The sequence below is a fragment of the Suncus etruscus genome, chromosome X, assembly GCF_024139225.1.
Source record: "Suncus etruscus isolate mSunEtr1 chromosome X, mSunEtr1.pri.cur, whole genome shotgun sequence".
Classification (NCBI taxonomy): domain Eukaryota; kingdom Metazoa; phylum Chordata; class Mammalia; order Eulipotyphla; family Soricidae; genus Suncus; species Suncus etruscus.
The window spans coordinates 73,365,728-73,384,354 of record NC_064868.1 but is presented as its reverse complement, the minus strand read 5'-3'; the positions used below and the strand labels follow the sequence as shown (position 1 = coordinate 73,384,354).

The following is an 18,627-nucleotide window of genomic DNA, read 5'->3' as shown; positions in this document are numbered from 1 at the left end:
AAACCAAGCAAAAAAATGCAAATTATTTTCTGGCTGAGCTAAATATACTCATATTTTTGCTCATGGATTTTCCTTATAAAAGCAAGTAAAGCAGAAAAAAAAGAAACCCGCTAGCTACCCATCCACAGAGAAATGTACCTTAATGAAATTAGATCCTGGAGGAATGAGACCAACTTACCTCATAAGCCTGGGGGCTAGTCAGGCACCTGGCAACAGGACCACAGCAGGCAGGGAGCGTGGTTGTAAGTGGTGGCCCACTGTGTGTTAGCAGAGGCTTCAGATAACTGTGCTGGTTAAGGAAAAAACTATGTCTTGTTTGTCACCAGTTCAAAAGAACAACTCATTCCATTTAACCGCTCCCAGCTTCCCAACGACCTCAGAGACAGGAAAAGGCTTTCATTAATATCATGTTTCCCATCACATTATACTAGTGAGACTATCTTACTATCATTATTTAATAAGTCTGGAAACTGAAGCTCAGAGAAGTCAGAGGTCCATTCCCTCACTCAATTAAACATATTAAGGATTTGACTGAACTATCTCTCTGACATCCCTACCCCCAAGATTCTTCTTAATTATCAGTGAGAAAGTCAGCAGCACCCAGGATTCAAACTACAAAAGAAAGGAAGTGGGGGAAAGTTCCATAAACGGTCATATTTATAAAGCCAAAGTAAAGACTAAAGTACTGCAGATCAACATATTTATGCACTATAGAAAACATCTGGTCACACTAAACTGTGGAATGATGAGTTTACTAGTGTGTCGAATACTTGGTATTATACTAGTAGTACTTAACAGAGTAGTAGCACTGAGGCTTAAACTGAGTTCAAAGCATTAAGTCTGAGTACTTTCTCAGAAAAAACTCCTTTAAAAGACATAAAATATTCCTCTTCCAAAAATATAGATAGTCAAGTATCTGTTGAAGACATAAAAATGGAGCTCTTGAGCACTGTCATTGTGGTCCCCAAGCCAAATGCAATGAGCCCAGAATAGCCAAAGGCAATACTCAAGAATAACACACCGGGCCCAGAGAGATAGCACAGTGGCGTTTGCCTTGCAAGCAGCCGATCCAGGACCAAAGGTGGTTGGTTCGAATCCCGGTGTCCCATATGGTCCCCCGTGCCTGCCAGGAGCTCTTTCTGAGCAGACAGCCAGGAGTAACCCCTGAGCACCGCCAGGTGTGGCCCAAAAACCAAAAAAAAAAATAAATAAAAAAAGAATAACACACCTACAGGGTTTCTCTACATATAACAAGAATTTTTTTGTGGGGAGGGGTTTGGGTCACACCTGGCAGTGCTCAGGGGTTACTCCTGATTCCACGCTCAGAAATTGCTCCTGGCAGGCTCGGGAGACCATATGGGTCGCCAGGATTCGAACCAATGACCTTCTGCATGAAAGGCAAATGCCTTACCTCCATGCCATCTCTCCAGCCCCACATATAACAAGGTTTAACTGATGCAAAAAACCAAATTGAATCAGTCAGAAAATAAACTCTACTTACATGATCATGTGATATATTACAAGCAGGTTACAGTTGGTATTTTAAAGAAATTCAATAGCCCCAAATTAGGTTCTGACTTTTATCTCATACCATGCACAAAATTAACTTTTTTTTTTGCTTCTGGGCCACACCTGGCGGTGCTCAGGTGTTAATCCTGGCTATGCTCAGAAATTGCTCTTGGCAGGCTCAGGGTACCATATGGGATGCTAGAAGTCCAACTCAGGTCCATCCCAGGTCGGACTTGTGCAAGGCAAACACGCTACTTCTGTGCTATCTCTCCAGCCCACAAAATTAACTTGTGATGAATCAGAGATGTAAATGTAATAGTTCAGATTAATTATTCTTAGGGCTGGCTAGCACAGTAGGTAAGGTGCTTGCCTTATACATGTCCTACACTGGGTTTGATTCCTGGCATAATCCCTGGCACACCAGGTGGTACTCCACATACTGCCAGGAGTGATCCCTGAGTGCAGATCCAGGAGTAAGCCTTAAACACAGCTGAGTACGGCCCTTAAAGCAACCAAACAAATCAAAATCACATGTCTTGCAGAAAATATTGAGTCATTAACAAATTACTAAAACTAGAATGATCTTTCCATCAACAAAGTGCATTAAAATGAGGAATGAACATTTCTCAAAACAGGAAGAAGAAAATGAACAGGGGGTTTGGAAAGGCAACTTAGCAGTAAAGTACATGTGGAGAGCCTCAGGTGTGAACCAACACTGCAAAATAAATATTTGATTGTATTTTACGGGGGTTTACCAAGTGGTGCTCAGGGGTTTGAGAGCACCTTCTAATGGTCCTCAGAAACTGGACCAGGAGTCTAGTGCTAGGGTTCAAAGGGCTGTTCAGGCCCTGTAGTGCTAGGAATTACTCTGGCGGTGCAGAGCAAGTACCTGAACTTTTATATTATTTTTCTGGCCTTAAGTTAGAAAAGTGAAAAGGTAAGCCTGAGAGAAAGCACAAAAAGCTAAGCACATGATTGCATGTGGGAGGCCCAGGTTCAATCACTAGCATGGTCTCCTGAATATGGCTGGGCACTACAGGGAGCAGAGATAGGGAGCCTGGAGTATCTCCAGAGCATCTCTGTGTGGATCTTCAAAGAAAAAACTGAACCAAAAAAGGGAAGGACAACTCAATAATGGGCAAAACAGACAAAATTCATAAAAGAGCATATCCAAATAGCCAAGAAACATGACATGAGGTTTTGTCTCACTGGTCTTCAGAGAAAATCCAATCCTCAAACTCCATGCACCTTTACTACACACCTAAGAACATGGCTAAAATGGAAATGGTGGGCAGAGACCAAGTTGTGGTGAAAATGGAACCACTGGAATTCTCTCAACTCGCTGGTGAGTAGACTAAACAAATCAAAACCAACCTGGAAACCTAGAGCGACCTACTAAAGCTAAACCTTCACTGGTCCTAAAGCCTCCTCTGAGGTCCTAAATAAAGTCTTTGCTCAAGAGAAATGTGGGTTTGGTCACCATAAGACTCACACCCAGGGGACCGGAGAAATAGCATGGAGGTAAGGCATTTGCCTTTCATGCAGAAGGACTGTGGTTCGAATCTCGGTATCTCATATGGTCCCCCGTGCCTGCCAGGGGCGATTTCTGAGCATAGAGCCAGGAGTAACCCCTGAGCGTGGCCGGGTGTGATCCAAAAACCAAAAAAAAAAAAAAAAAAGACACCCAAATGTTTAGCTCTATTAGTAATAGCCCAAAGCTGGTAACAGCATGATGTTCATCAACAGTAGCAAGGCTGAGGCTGAGACAACAAACACAGCTCAGTGATAGTCAACGGGCACTGAATAGGAATACATTCTGAGAATTCCATTGTCTGTGAATTTGGTTACTGTGCAAACATCACAAGAATGTAACACAAACTTACATGGTGTAGGGCCAGGAAGACAGTATAGAGGTTAATGTGCTTGCCTTGCATGTGGCCAACCCAGGTTCAACACCTGGCACCACATATGGTCCTCTGTGAGCACTACCAGGAGTGAACCTTGAGCAAAGAGCCAGGAGAAAGGTGTAAGCAGAGAGAGCTGTAGCCTCAAACCAAAATAAAATAAGACCAAACCTAGATGATACAGCCTACTACACACACACCTATGCTTCATGGTATGGCCTGCTGGGAAAACCACTGCCATCTGTTACTGAGTAAATGTCATTAGGTGACACACACCTGACTTCTAATATGGAATACTAAGCAACAGTGAAAAAGTCATGATTAGGTAATAATATGGATAATTTATACAATGTAGACATAAATATTCAGAAGAAATATTGAATGACAGAAGATACACAAAATATATAAGGTTATTTTCTTAATAATGAAGATCAAAGACATGTAAAACCAATCCACAGGACCAAAAATCCAGTAACCCGTATCGGCAGATGGGGAAAATGTTCCTGACTTCAAGGGAATGTAATGCATGTTACGGCATGCTGGAAATGTTCTCTGTATCTTTATACCAGTGGCAGGCACACAGATGCACATACAGGTGAAAATACATTAACATGTACGCTTGCATATTTTTTTTTTTGGTTTTTGGGCCACACCCATTTGATGCTCAGGGGTTACTCCTGGCTATACGCTCAGAAATTGCCCCTGGCGTGGGGGGACCATATGGGACGCCGGGGGATCGAACCACTGTCCATCCTATGGTAGCGCTTGCAAGGCAGACACCTTACCTCTAGCGCCACCTTCCCGGCCCCACACTTGCATATTTAACTTGAATCTCAGCTATAACAATCTGGCAGGAAAATCTAGAACAACGAATAATTACATTGGAGGGCATCAGGTCTTAGTACCTCATATGATAGTAATGAACCAGATAAATTTTTGCTTTCACTTCTATAAAATACATCCAAAAATGAGCTGCATTTTAAAATTGTTTTTCTCTACTAAAATTATTACACTGGATTGCACATTTTGCAGAAAATGTATACATTTGATACGTGATAATACTAGGGGATTTGGGTTGAAATAGTGGGCTAGGAAAGCCCAAAAGACAGACAGAAAAACTGATGTACAAAATGATGATAATGGAGCCAAAGTAATGACATAAACATGAAATAATTTTAAAGAGCCAGGATTTCTCTCCCTTAATTCCATAAAAATGCTTGCATATTTGTTACCATACACTAATTTAATTTTGAGGCACTAACCAAATATGCATGTAAAAAATCTAACAAACAATATAAATGCTTCTAATGTTACTTCCATCCTCACCCCATTTTTTCTTTTGAGGCCATACCCTGCAGTGCGGGGGGGGGGGGGTTGGGGGTTACTCCTGATGAGGTGCTCTAGAGCAAAAACAAAAAGATAAAAGCATGAAGGGCCTGGAGAGATAGCACAGTGGCGTTTGCCTTGCAAGCAGCCAATCCAGGACCAAAGGTGGTTGGTTCGAATCCTGGTGTCCCATATGGTCCCCCGTGCCTGCCAGGAGCTATTTCTGAGCAGACAGCCAGGAGTAACCCCTGAGCACCGCCAGGTGTGGCCCAAAAAACAAAAAAAACAAAAACAAAAAGAGGTGCTTTAGTGGTTCCTCTTAGCAACACTCATTTCTCGCAAAACCTGGCTGACAGGGGTCCTAGAGGTGGCGCTAGAGGTAAGGTTTCTGCCTAGCAAGAGCTAGCATAGGATGGACCACGGTTCGATCCCCCGGTGTCCCATATGGTCCCCCCAAGCCAGGAGCGACTTCTGAGCGCATAGCCAGGAGTAACCCCTGAGCATCAAACGGGTGTAGCCCAAAAACCAAAAAACAAAACAAAACAAACGAACAACTAGCTGACAGTAGGACAGTGCGGGGCTGGGAACTAAACCTGGGGCTGCCAGCTCAGCTTCGGCACTTAGAACTATTTCCCCTGCCTCAAGCATGTTTTGCTTGAGCAAGCTTTGGCCAGAGAGCGAAAACAAGAAAAAAGTTGTGCCCAACAACTGCCTCTGTGGATCATAAATCTGGCTTTGATTAACTGAGAAGTCTCAACCTGAAAATTCCATGGTCACTTTTTCTAGTTCCCATCCCAAATAAGGAACTCATTTTAATAGTTATATTAAAAAACACAAAACCAACAAAACATGGTTCAATACATCATCAAAAGTTTGCAACCTTTTTTAGTTTGGGGTTGTACAACCCTGGTTGTACTTAGCAGCTATACCCAGATCTGTATTCAGGGGATTAAGTGGGTACCATGGTTGAACCCAGCGGCCCTAGATGTAAATCATAAGCTCGCACCCTTTGAGCTATTTCTCTAAGTTGCCTTTCCCAGGACAGCTGATGACCATAGAAGCTAGAACATAACGCCCAAATCAAAGCCAAGAAAATGGTTCAGTGGGACCAGGAAAGGATCCAGTAAAAAAGGGACCATTGGCCTTCTGAAGGGAGAAGTGAAGTGCCCAGTCTTCGGGACAGGACAGGAAGAGCAAAAGGACTTAGCACCAGATAGCAGTTGTGTTGGACATTTCTCTTTTCCAACGTTATTTCATTTCATTCACATATTTCCCAATGGTTGCCTTCTACTCTTCAATCTTTAGGAATGCAAGGACCAGAAAATATCTTTTATAGGATTCATTAAACTAGTTAAAGAATAGTTCATCTTAGGGCTCTTAATTCCTTTCATACAACTGATTTCTGCATGAATCCGCCTTATGTCATAGATTTCCAGAGGAAATTATTGGGGGTATCTCCCAATAAACTTCTTTACAAGGCTGAGGGGGAAAGACAAACAATGGGAGGGTTGTCTTGTCCTACAGAAAGGGAATGGGCCACTAAGTTGCTCCACTAAACTGTACTTATCCATTAGGCAAGGATACTTGTGATCAAAGTTGTACCATATCCGGAAGAGCCAGGCACTCTCAGCCTTGGTGGTTCTTCTTTCACTTTCTGGAATACCCTGCAAAAATATTCACAGAGAAATCAAAACATGTACATGAAGATACAAACCTATTTATTTGGTCATTCCTTTGGAGAACTGGGAACATAGGTAGCTTGCCACCCAAAGGATAGTTGCCATTCCAGCTAACATTGAAAATGTCATAGCTCATAGACTGCAGCCCTGGAATAAGCAATGAAACACTTTCTTTGATGCTTCTATTACACAGGTTGCATGATGATTTGAGCCTATTGTCACTTAAAAAAAAGTGGGCTGATGTATCCTCCAAATCTAAAAACCTCACTATGCGAAAGGCACCTTAAGTCAAAACTATCAGACAGGGTCAGCCCTACCTTTGGGAGTTACCACAGGTCCTCAAAGAAAACTGGCATTTTCAAAGCTGCTGCCAGATTCTGGGATCACTACCAAAGAACCAGCAGGTCAGGGAATTCTACGGCAGGCCAGACCGGTAGGAAGGAAACGAAACACCGAACACCACAGCACGACTCCTTCGAAAACACGAATCTGGGGCCACAGATTCAATTAGATCATCTGGTTCCTGCCCTAACTAGTTGAGCAAGTCCTTTCCTTCTCTGGGCCTGACTGTCCTCATATACACAATTTCGGGGTGGGAGGGTGAGACACCTGAAAGGCCTCTGCCAGCATGTTTTCTGCTCTTCTGATTTACAGAGAGCAGAGCTGAGATTCTCAGTCCCAGTCAGTCTTTCCTGCTCCTCACAGACATGAATCTTCCCTTTGAACATGAATTCAAACAGACACAAATTCAAATGTTTGAGGCTATTGCAAAGGTTTATGGAAAGTGAAAAACACTTGGATTTCTCCTCACGCAGGAATAGGTCTGAATGTTCACTGTCGGAAGAGCCATGATCATATGAATCTCACTCTCCCACATCCCACCAAGACCTGCCCCTAACCCATACTTCCTAGAATGGACACTAGGGCCGGGAAAAGTGATCTTTTCCTGTATGGCCCACTAGCAACTACTTGGATCCCTCTCAGTCACTCCATATCCATTTCTCCTCTGTGGTGACAGGAAATAGCAGGTAGAGACTCATGCAGACAGTGGCCAAGTGCCTGGTTGCTGAGCTGTAGAACTTCATTCTTGTTTGGACACAGGGGTGGAGGCAAGAAAGAGCTACTAGCGGCCCAAGGAAACCACCTCAGCAATTTGGCATCATGGCTATTGATCCAGACTGGTTTCGACAAGTGTTACAAGCCCGAGGAATTCGACTTTTAAGGCTCTGAGTGCAAAAGAGGCGAGTCTGTAGCACTACACACTCATTTCTCAACAGCTTGCAAAATTAGCATCTGGGGAATCTGATGACCGGTTTTGTGTTTGTTTTTATTTTTGACTCACCCCCACTCCCCAGGACAAATACATCAGGGTTTGCAGAGAGACCCTTTCCTGCTCCAAAAACCCCACTCCTGTGAGTTCCCACCTCAGATCCAAAACCAAGTCACCAATCACTAAAAAACAGGTGGCAGGTAAGTAGCGGATAAAGCACTTGCCTGCAGCTGGGTGTGACCCCCAAATCAAAACAAAACAAAAGCAGGTGAAAAACGTCTAAACAGGCTGGTCCATTTATAAGGAGGTCACAGAGTTTCACTGCCATCAGCCAGACAGGCTCGGGGTCAAAGCAACCACAAAGAAAGCAACACCTGGAACAAAGTGTGTTCGCCAGACAGGCAGGAAAGACTGAGGACATACATGCTTCTAGGCAGTTCTCAAGGGCAGCTGCTGGTCATCCAATTTGAAAACCTCGCAGGAAGAACAGCAGGAGCGGGGCTTACATCAGCAACAAGCCTTCATGCACAAGCCTGAGTGGAAAAGGGCTCCCAGCACCAGAGGAATCACTTGTGAAGCCCCGGGCACTTGGGAGAGCTGCTCTCCTCTGTGGCCAAGGCCCAGGATGGCTCATACATGAGAGCATCACCCTACTAACCAGATGCTGTTGAACATTTTGGTTCTGCCTCTACTGAGCAGAGCGCTGAGCCAGGAATGATGTCAGTTAAATGCTGATGCAAACAGAACTGGATCTAAACAATTGTGGCACATTCAGTCTACAGTTAGTTGTTCTTTTTGTCCCCCCCATCCACTCTTCTACCCCAAGGTAGCCCAGTTGATAAAAAAAAATGCCAGGGATAACTACAAAGCATATTTACCAAATGTTCTTGGTCAGAATCAACACCAACCCTAGAGAAGAGACACAAACAGAGAATGAGATTTGGAAGGCAGAAAAAGTTCATTCACAGATGTCAATGGTCACGAGCCAACTTTCCCAAATTGGGGGTAGTGGTGGTTATTGAGCTCTGGCTTCTGTATGGATATTGGTGGGTGTTTCTGTTCCTGCCTGTCCTTAGCAACTGGGTCCTACAGAGAGCATGATCTCCTACAAGCCCACTTAGCAGCCTGCTCAAAACATTTTTTTGCCTGCTTGGCAAATAACCCCTTTAGAAAGAGAATGGGGAAAGCAACATTGTCCTAGTCTGGATAGTTCCAGAAACAAGGCTGGCACAATGCACTTCTGGAGGTAGCTACAAGTTGTTGGACCACTCAGCTTTCATGGCAATATTCTGTTATGATGACTGAAGAGAGAGCCCAGTTACAGACTTTTACCCCTCGTCAGCCAATGGCTGGCCATTGATCTTGGTTCTTCATAATTCTTTTTTTTCTGCTCAAAATTCCTGCTTCCTGGGTCCCAGGGAACAGTTTCATTAGAAAAACATTCTCCTGAACTCCTTTCTTCTTACTCCTTACTGAAAGCTTTCATCAATGCTAAGAATTCTTTCTATACAATGGCTCACAGACCTCTTTTCCATTCCTCAAGCTCAAGTTGAGGTCTCCTTTTACTCGTGGGGTCTGCAGCAAATGGCAGTAAGGCTTTCCAGCTGCTGGAATCTTCTCTAAGACTACCAGTTAAGGCCTAGAAGTGAAAGGGTTATTTTATTCTTTATTTATTCCCTTGACGAGAGAACCTGGGAGCAGCTTTTAAATCAGTTAGGCCCGAAGTCCTTTTTGGTATATAAGAACATTGCAGAAACTCGTGGAGTGTCTTAATATACTACAGATGTCTTATGTATCTCTCTGCATGTCAACCCAATTTAACATCCTTGTACCCTCATGTTCTTCTACAGACCCTAAATAAAGCCCAAATCCTTATCCTCTCCCCAGCCTCCATGCCTTTACTCATGCTGTAAGTTAAATGCACTGCCCTGATTTCTCTAACCCTTTCCCAAATAACAAGTAAATCAGTCTTTGATCCCCTCAGGTAAATTTTTTGCTGTGCTGCTTACAGCACTTTCTAGAACCTTCCATCACATATGATACACAGAAGAGTATAGTGAGTTTACCTGTCAGTTTCCCTAGACTGTAAACTCCTTGAAGGTAAAGGCCATGTCTCAAGTCATCTCTGAGTCTAGCATAGTACCTAACATACAGCAGGTGCTCAAATGTTTATCGATTAAGATCACTACTAGAGACAACACAGAATAAATAAACCAACCCAGCCGTATGAGAAACTGCCTTGTTAGTAGCCCTGAATCCAAGAATTCCAGTAATATCAAAGGGAAGAAAATGATGCAAGACTTCATGTGGAAAGCAAGTGAATTACGGCCAAGTACTTAAAAACAGATGGCCATGACCATAAAAGTCAAAGAAAGGCTCATTTCTTCTTTGTTAAAATGACCTGAAACTATTTAATAGCGTCTTAGCCACGTTCGATTCTAGCGGCATTTGTGTAACTACAGCGACACCTAGTGGCATTGGAGATAGCACAGTTGTAATAAACATTTAGAGCACCTAGTGGCAAGGAGGTAGGCCCAGGGCATAGCCATGGGTTAGGCATGGCCCCTGCCCTCTAGGACCTCACAGCTTTGAGAAGGGAGACAGACGCCACTGGAATATCATCCCCTCCATCTCTGCAGCCAGGTAGCTGGGTTCTCATCTGGCCTCAGTTCCTTACCAGTTGTAGGAACTTAGTCCAATTATGCGACCCTATTTGCCATCCTTTGAGCCCCTGGGGAGTGGGGATACAATCCAGCACTTGGAGCTGCTGTGAGGGTGAACTATGAAAAGAATGAACAGTGTCTTCGGCATCTTTTTTTTTCTGCTGGTTTTTGGGTCACACCTGGTGGCACTCAGGGGTTGGTTACTCCTGGCTCTGCGCTCAGTAATCGCTCCTACAGGGCTCTGGGGACCATATGGGATGCTGGGATTCGAACCTTCGTCCATCCTGGATCAGCTGTGTGCAAGGCAAATGCCCTGCTGCTGTGTTATCTCTAGGCCCCATGTCTTCGGCATCATTAACACTCAGTACATGGTAATGTTTATAAGTGTCATGATAAGGCAGATTAAAATGAGTGCAGCAACAAGGAGGTGCTCATTGCTGTAGACCAGCCCCAAGAGAAGAGGCCAAGGAGACCAGTTCCCGAGGACCAGTTCCAACAGAAGAGGCTGGGGGAGGGGGTATTTTTGAGCAGTGGCATTTCCTGGGAGTAAAGAGCAAATTTTGGGCAGAGGAAACAGGGTGAGCTGCAATGTGTGGCAGAGGAAGGGACTCAAATGCGAATGTAAAAGAACATCAGAAGAACTAGAGCTGTTTCTAACTTGCTCAGCACAGCTACTGGCCCAATAGCTGGCACTGCCCTGCTTGGCTCATTTTTGATTTAGGGGACACACCTGGAGGTGCTGAGGCTTATTCCTGACTCTGTGCTAAGGAGGTCACTCCTGGGGGCACTCAAGGCATCTTGTGCAGTGCTGTGGATCAAACCAGAACCTCACACCTCTGTACTTTCTCTTCAGGACACCCCCAACAGACTTTTATACTGTCAATCAAGTCCCTCTCATGATTTAGATAAAATCCTACCAGATTTCCAGCTGGATCATAAAATCCACACTTCATTTCCTTTTTAAATTGTGTGGTTCCAGGGCTTAGATCAGATCGGAGTCTCATGTTTGCCAAGGCTGAGCTACATACATCCCTAGCTCCCAGATCCAGACTTGGTACTATGCCCCGGAAAGACCAAAACAAAGGGGACCACAAGCTGTAGCCTACAGTTCACATCTAGAACACCTTCTGTCCGTGTGAAAAAGAATGGTTGAGATGCCAGAGTGTTAGCACTGCACTAAGGCATTTGCCTTGCACAGAGCCACTGGGGTTTGATCCTCGGTATTCCATATGGTTCCCTGAGCACCGTTAGCAATGAGCCCTGAGCACTGTTGGATAGGGCCCAAAAACCAAAGGGGAAAAAAAGCAGTGTTAAAACAGCCACACCAATCGGTATATTCTCTGTGGCTGACTCATGGTAAAGTGGGAATGTTGCACTGGTGAAGGGGGGTGTTCTTTACATGACTGAAACTCAACTACAATCGTATTTGTAATCAAGGTGTTTAAATAAAGATATTAATTTAAAAAAGAAAAAAAGAGAACCTGAGTCAGGGACTATAAGGCCTGCAACACCTGTTAATTACTATATGGCCCTTTATGGGATCTATTGGGCAATCCCCAGGGGATCTTACCGACCTCAGTTCATAGGTACCTTTTCATCATGGCACTTTAGCTTGGTGGTTACTGTTTCTGATCTGTAACCCTCCCAAGTATCTGCCTGGCCTCAGGGCCTTTGCACTTGATTTCCTTCTCAGTCTTGATAGTTCCTCTTCTATCACCATGGTGTCATCCCAGTAGAATGAACTCAGCTATAACTAGAGAATCCTTTCCTGACCTTCTTAACTCCAGTCACCAACACGATGATAACAGGCTGGTCGTTATTGTGCTTAAATAGCATCTAAAGTTGGCACCTTCCTTGATTTGTTTACTAGTTTATTGTCTGTCTTCTCCTACTACTTTCTCTAAACTCATTGTGAAATTCTCTCCTCAGTGCCTTAATTTCACATTATTGACAATTTCTCCAAGTCATCTTTTGCCAGGTTGGCTATACACTATAACATGTTTAGCAGCATTCTTGGCCTCTGCCAACTGGATACCAGTTACAGCTCCTCTTTGCACATGAAAATCAAGCCTATTTCCAGACACTGCCATATGTCCCATTGCAGTTACCCTCAATTAAGAACCACTAAGTTAAGAGTTTAAACCAAATGCCTAGCACTCAGTGGACAAAAGGCACATGCAAAATGCTGTGTTAAGGGCTCTGAACTCTTAAAACCATCCCAGGAGGTAGGTACTAGCACACACAGATTACAAATGAGAAAACAGGCTAGATGAGGTCAAAGAACTTCCCCATTGGCACAGAATTCATAAATGAGGGCAAAGTCAGAGACAGGACTAAGTCTGTATGAGGCAAATTTTCTTCTATTTATAGGTTTTGGGCTCCCACCCAACGGTGCTCAGGTCTTACTCCTGCCAAACCAAAAGCTCTTTATTTACCAGTTCAAATCCAATAACCAGGAGGGGGAGGGTGGAGTGAGAGAAAAAAGTACCTATATCAAGTTAATCTATTCTAGGTGGATTTTTACATATCAAAGGTATAGATGAAAAGGAAGGAGGAAGCTCTGGAACACCTTTGTTTTAGGTAAAAGCAAGTTGTAAACAAACAGATACAAAGAAATTAGGCATGATCTTTGTTTTGGGTAAAACAAGGTGTAATCTTACAACTCCCCCCGCCCTTTTTTTTTTTTTTTTTTTTCAAAAATTTGAGAACTACGTTAGTTTTGTTCTATTGTTCTCCACAAGAAATGGAAACCCCCAGAAGGAAAAGTGGCTGTTAATTGGCATAGGCATGGTAAAAGCTGGGGAAATATAAAAGAAAAAAATCTTTAGCAGCAAGTAAGGTGGTGAGGAAATTTTCTAATTCCTAGGACTCGCTGCTGGTGAGGGTAAACTTGGCTGTAAAGCATCATAGGTTATATTGTGCATACATCATTCTCCAATCAACTTTCCCAAATCCTGTCTTAAGCGTATCACAAAATTTTTTCACTGACTTCTCTGAACAGAAACATTAGAACCTTTCTGCAGATATATCTAATTTGAAAACAAGTTCCTAAACATTCTTACAATGAGTACTGTAATGTGTTTAGAGCATCCAAGTTCTTTTTCCATAAACTTCTCTAAACAAAATCATAAGAACATTTCTGCAGGTATATATAGTTTAAAAATAAGTTTGTTAAAACATTCTTTTGATGAGTACTGTATTAAGTCCTCGCTCTGCATACAGGAATCACTCCTGACATGGCTTAGAGGATCATATGTGGTGCTGGCCAGTGACTGAATCCATGTTGGCCACATGTAAGGCAAGACTCCGACCAGCTGTACTATCGCTCTGTGCCATGAACCAAATTCTGAAGAGTCACTAGCACCCTCAAAATTATACTAGATAAATGGTAGGAGCAGGAGATATTTAAAATTCAACCTTTGTTAAGGAGGTTAAAGTAGACCCCCAAATAACCAACAACATGAGGCGGCTATAAGGCAGTTTTTTAAATTAAATGATGATTCTGCTCTAGGTCGAGCAAGAGGCAGCCATAGAGCACAGAAAGCAAATTGGGATGGTCTTGGTTTGATGTGAATGGGTGAGTTTTTGTGAAGTCTCCTTCTCGGGTCGAAGCATAGATATTCTGCTTGGCTTTTGTTGTAAACAAACTTGATGTTAACTCTATAAACACTCTAAGACTCCTCTGAAGGAATGATTATTTTCTAAACTCTCCTTTACAATAAATTTTGCTATTAGTAAAATAAGGTAGTGATTTATAAGCTAAGAAAATAAGTCTAATTCTTATAAAACCTACCATGGTCTAGAAGAAATTGAGACTGGAAGGTGCCTCTATCCAGCATTTATTTTTTGTATGACTTTTAACAACTTAGTAATGTACTAAGAGTTTAGTTTCTCACTTGTAAAATGGAGCCATGATGATTAGAAAAAAATGTATAGGATTATTTAGCACAATGCCCAACACATGGTAGTGATCAACAAATGCCAGGTTCTCCTTACAATTCAATCAATCAGGATGATAAAACCATTAACTAGCTGTATTCTCTATTATCTATAATAATAGCAAAAAACTGCTGAAAGGGATTAACAAAGTAAACAGAGATAAAGCTAAAAACAGTAACAGCAACATTCAGAACTGTGGTTTAGGATTGCCTGGCCTTTAGTATCGTCAAGAAAGATCAAATGAAATAAAATAAATGGTGAAGAAACTAAAAAAGCAGTGAAATATTGCTTTCTCTGATGAAGCCTCCACATTCTGGAAGGCCACAAGCTCTTCCTGTCTATGAAGTTTCAGACAAACACAGAACTAAAATTTACAAAGACTTTAGCAGCACGGGCTGCTGTAGTCATGGAAACAATTGTAGAACTCTTGAGATACCACGGGCTTGCCAGTGGAATACATTAATTTGTGTGCACTTCATATGACAATCTCACAATCGCAGCCTGATGTCATTAAGTTAGAAACAGTGCTGAGAATAATGATGGAAGAGAATAATGATGCCTAGCATGATATGGATTGGGATAGATATTACTTCTCAGATCATCACACCTAAGAACAGTTTCTCATTTCATTTGGTGATACGGATCAAGAGCCTTAAACAGATTCATATCCTTTGATAAAAACAACTCACTTTAAAGGATACAGCCTGAGGAAATAAAAACAAGAACACAGTAATGGTTCATTTACCAATGCTCACTCTAGTAATGGCAATAGCAAAATCTTCAAATGTTCCTGGTAAAAGCTAAATCCTTGAAATACAAAGATCAGTTTATTTGGTCAAATAAAAAGTGATATAGGCAGCATTAAAACAATGCTGCAAATATGTTAAGTAACATAAATGTTCACGTGAAACGTGTGAACATCAGTTACCTGAGTGCGTGCAGTGTTACCCCCTTTTGGCAAAAAGATATAGAATACATAGGGGAGGTCTGGAGAGCCACCACTCCTCCAAGTACTAACAACAGCTTCAATTTTCCTCTTTTATGTCCTTTCCATTTTTCCTCTACTACATTAGGCACTTTTGAAATGGAACAAAAATAAAATATTATTGACACAGCTTAAAACTTTCCTCCTGAATGATAATGCAATGTTATAAGGAGGTTTCCAATCAACACTTACCTTATATGTAAGCACGACAGCATGGCAGTAGTGCCACCACCGAAGACCCAAACTGTAAAAAACACAATCAGGAGCGTGGTGCTGAACATCATCTGCCGTGCATAAGTGGCGGTATCTCGAATGGCCAAGGCAAAAGCCATTGCCCCACGAAGGCCTACATGAGAAAAGAGGGATAGTGTCAAGAATCCATTTCTAGGACTGAGTGATAGCACAGCGGTAGGGTGTTTGCCTTGCATGCGGCTGCCCAGGGCGGACCTGGGTTTGAGCCCCAGTATCCAATATGGTCCCCCGAGCCAGGAGCAATTTCTGAGTGCATAGCCAGGAGTCACAGGGTGTGGCCCAAAAACAAAAAACATTACTAATGTGACACTCTTCTCAAAAAACTAGGAATTGAGCATCAATATGACCAACAATTTCACTTCTTGGCTTCTACCCCAAGGATCCAGAAACTTTACTCAGAAAAGCCCTCTGCACCCCCATGTTCATTGCAGCACTTTTCACAATAGTCAAAATCAAGGGGAAAAAACAAGCATGCAAGAACAGATGAGCAGTATGTATGGTGCATACAGACAGTGGAATACTACTCAACATTAAAAAGATGAAGTCATGCAATTTGCTGCTACATGGATGGACATGTACAGTATCAGATTGAGTGAAGTAAGTCAGAAGGAGAGGGAGACACATATACTGATCTCTCTTAGAAATGAGATATAAAACAGGGGTACAAGAAATAGGGCCCGGAGAGATAGCACAGCGGTGCTTGCCTTGCAAGCAGCTGATCCAGAACCTAAGGTGGTTGGTTCGAATCCCGGTGTCCCATATGGTCCCCCATGCCTGCCAGGAGCTATTTCTGAGCAGACAGCCAGGAGTAACCCCTGAGCACCGCCGGGTGTGACCCAAAAACAAAACAAAACAAAGAAATACCCAGCAGCTACAGAAAATGAGATCTTGTGAGTGCACACAAAACACTGGGACAATGGTGGGTGGAAGTGAATAAATACTCTGGTGGTGGGTATGATACAGGACTATATATACTATGCATGAAACCCTACTGTTAACAGTATTGTGAACCACAGTGCCTAAAGTATAATTTAAAAATAGTTTGTTCTTTCTACAGCTTTGTAGTACTCCACTGTCTGGACATACCAGTGGCTTATTCACTCATGCACTAGAAGGCAGACTTTATCTGTTTCCAGGATCTGAAGAGTATGACTGTTCACATCCAGATCAGTATGGCAAGATGCATTCATCTCCCCTATCATTTCTAAACTAAGGGTTTGGAACCTGACCACAAAATATCCCCTTAGAAGGAATTTTGCGAAATGATTAAAACACTTCTGTTGATAGCTGTGCCTTCAGTACTGAAGGAAGTCTGAGTATCAGCATATTAATTCCATCTGCAATCAAGCCAACACTGTGGTGGTGGAATATTGGAACTTTGGTGATGTTCGTAGTGTGGCAGCATATACTCTAAAAAGATGCGAAACTGAACATCCCTAAAATATATACAGATGTAAGTGAGAACAATTTTTTAAGAAAATAAAGCTAGCTTTGGGGTCCGAGTGATAGCATAGTGGTAGGGCATTTGCCTTGTATGTAGCTGACCCAGGACGAACCTGGGTTCGATCCCCGGCGTCCCATATGGTCCTCCAAGCCAGGAGCAATTTCTGAGCGAATAGCCAGGAGTAACCCCTGAGCGTCACCAGGTGTGGCCCAAACAACAACAACAACAACAACAACAACAACAACAAAAACCAAATAAAATAAAGCTAGCTTATACATTGTGAGTGATTTCTTCAAAGGGAAGAAGAGACGGAAGAAAAGTTTTAACTTACCTGCAAACATCATCATGTGTTGAAAATTTGATCCAATCTTACTTCTTCTGCCCAAATTGAGTAACAGGGATAAGGGATAAATATTGGCAGCTCTTCCCAAGAAAATAGCAATCTAAAATGATCAATGGGTTAAGGGTAATTTTTGAAACTATACTAGTTTAGTCTTCCACACACGCAGTCACCATGTTTGTACTTGGCCAGCCCCACAGTTTCACCTGTTTTTGAAAAGGATATAAATCAGCTGTGAAAACTTACGGGTACACCAGCCACACAGCTGAAAGGTAGTGATCCTAGTAGGAGAGGACTGGACATGTCCTTGGTCTGCTGAGGCCACACCTGCTACATACCTCACCCACAATTACTGCTTTGTCAATGGCCCTGTTCACCACTCCTCTATGTCTCTCTGCAGAGACACAGATCTGATTTCAACTTCATGTATGCCAGCATTTGAGCTGATATCACCAGGACATTTTTGGAGTGAGTGTGAGAACTCTCCCTCACCTACTTATACCTTTATACCCTGGCAGCCAAAAGTAGACCTCACAAAAGCTGCACCATTAGCAATAGTGCTTGGAATTCCTGGACAACTCCAATTTTAGTACTGTCATCCCTGTAGAAACACACCAAGCTAGACACCAAAATATATCTGAAGCCAGCGACTGAATGTTCAGAAACAAATGACCTCATTGGAGATACAATAATTTTCATAAATTTGCTTTCGCTGTATTTTTTCCTCTTCCTTCTTTTTTTCTTTAATAATTTTACTCCCGTTTATCTGAAAACAAAGTATTATGATCAACCATGTAAACTAAATGATACATGCTCTTTAAGTAATTAAAAAAAACTACTAGTATACTGAGACTATACATTTAAGATGGCAAAAGATTAAGATGGTAAGCTGTTTTTAGCAGCCTTTTTTATTCTGCTGCCCAATGGGAATTATGCAATGATGGGAATGTACTATATTCGTACTGTCCAACAGAGAGTGCCTAAAAAATGTTTGGAATAGTCAAGGGACTGAAATGTTCATTGTGCCTCAATTTAAACTTTTATCGTGACGTGCAGTTAGCTGCTACTAAATAGGATAGTGCAAGTCTAACATCTAGGAAATTTATTTCATAAGTAAAAACATGGTCAGGACAGGGACTCTGGGCTGGAGAGATAGCACAGCAGTAGGGCATTTGCCTTGCAAGCAGCAGATCCAGGAAGGACGGTGGTTCGAATCCCGGCATCCCATATGGTCTCCTGTGCCTGCCAGGAGAGATTTCTGAGCACAGAACCAGGAGTAACCCTGAGTGCTCCCGGTGTGAGCCAAAAACCAAGGA

The 18,627-nt window shown here is 42.6% G+C and overlaps 1 protein-coding gene across 1 annotated transcript in view; it reads right to left on the bottom strand.

Annotated features, from left to right (window-relative positions):
- Positions 1-18,627, bottom strand: part of SLC9A6 (solute carrier family 9 member A6) — a 77,014-nt gene that overhangs the window by 10,073 nt on the left and 48,314 nt on the right. The window contains exons 11-15 of the mRNA XM_049766652.1: positions 17,303-17,414; positions 15,468-15,621; positions 8,567-8,597; positions 6,324-6,403; positions 179-284 (exon numbers count right to left, since the gene is read on the bottom strand). Of these exons, the coding sequence (XP_049622609.1) occupies positions 179-284; positions 6,324-6,403; positions 8,567-8,597; positions 15,468-15,621; positions 17,303-17,414 (483 nt within the window). The remainder of the gene's footprint in view (positions 1-178; positions 285-6,323; positions 6,404-8,566; positions 8,598-15,467; positions 15,622-17,302; positions 17,415-18,627) is intronic.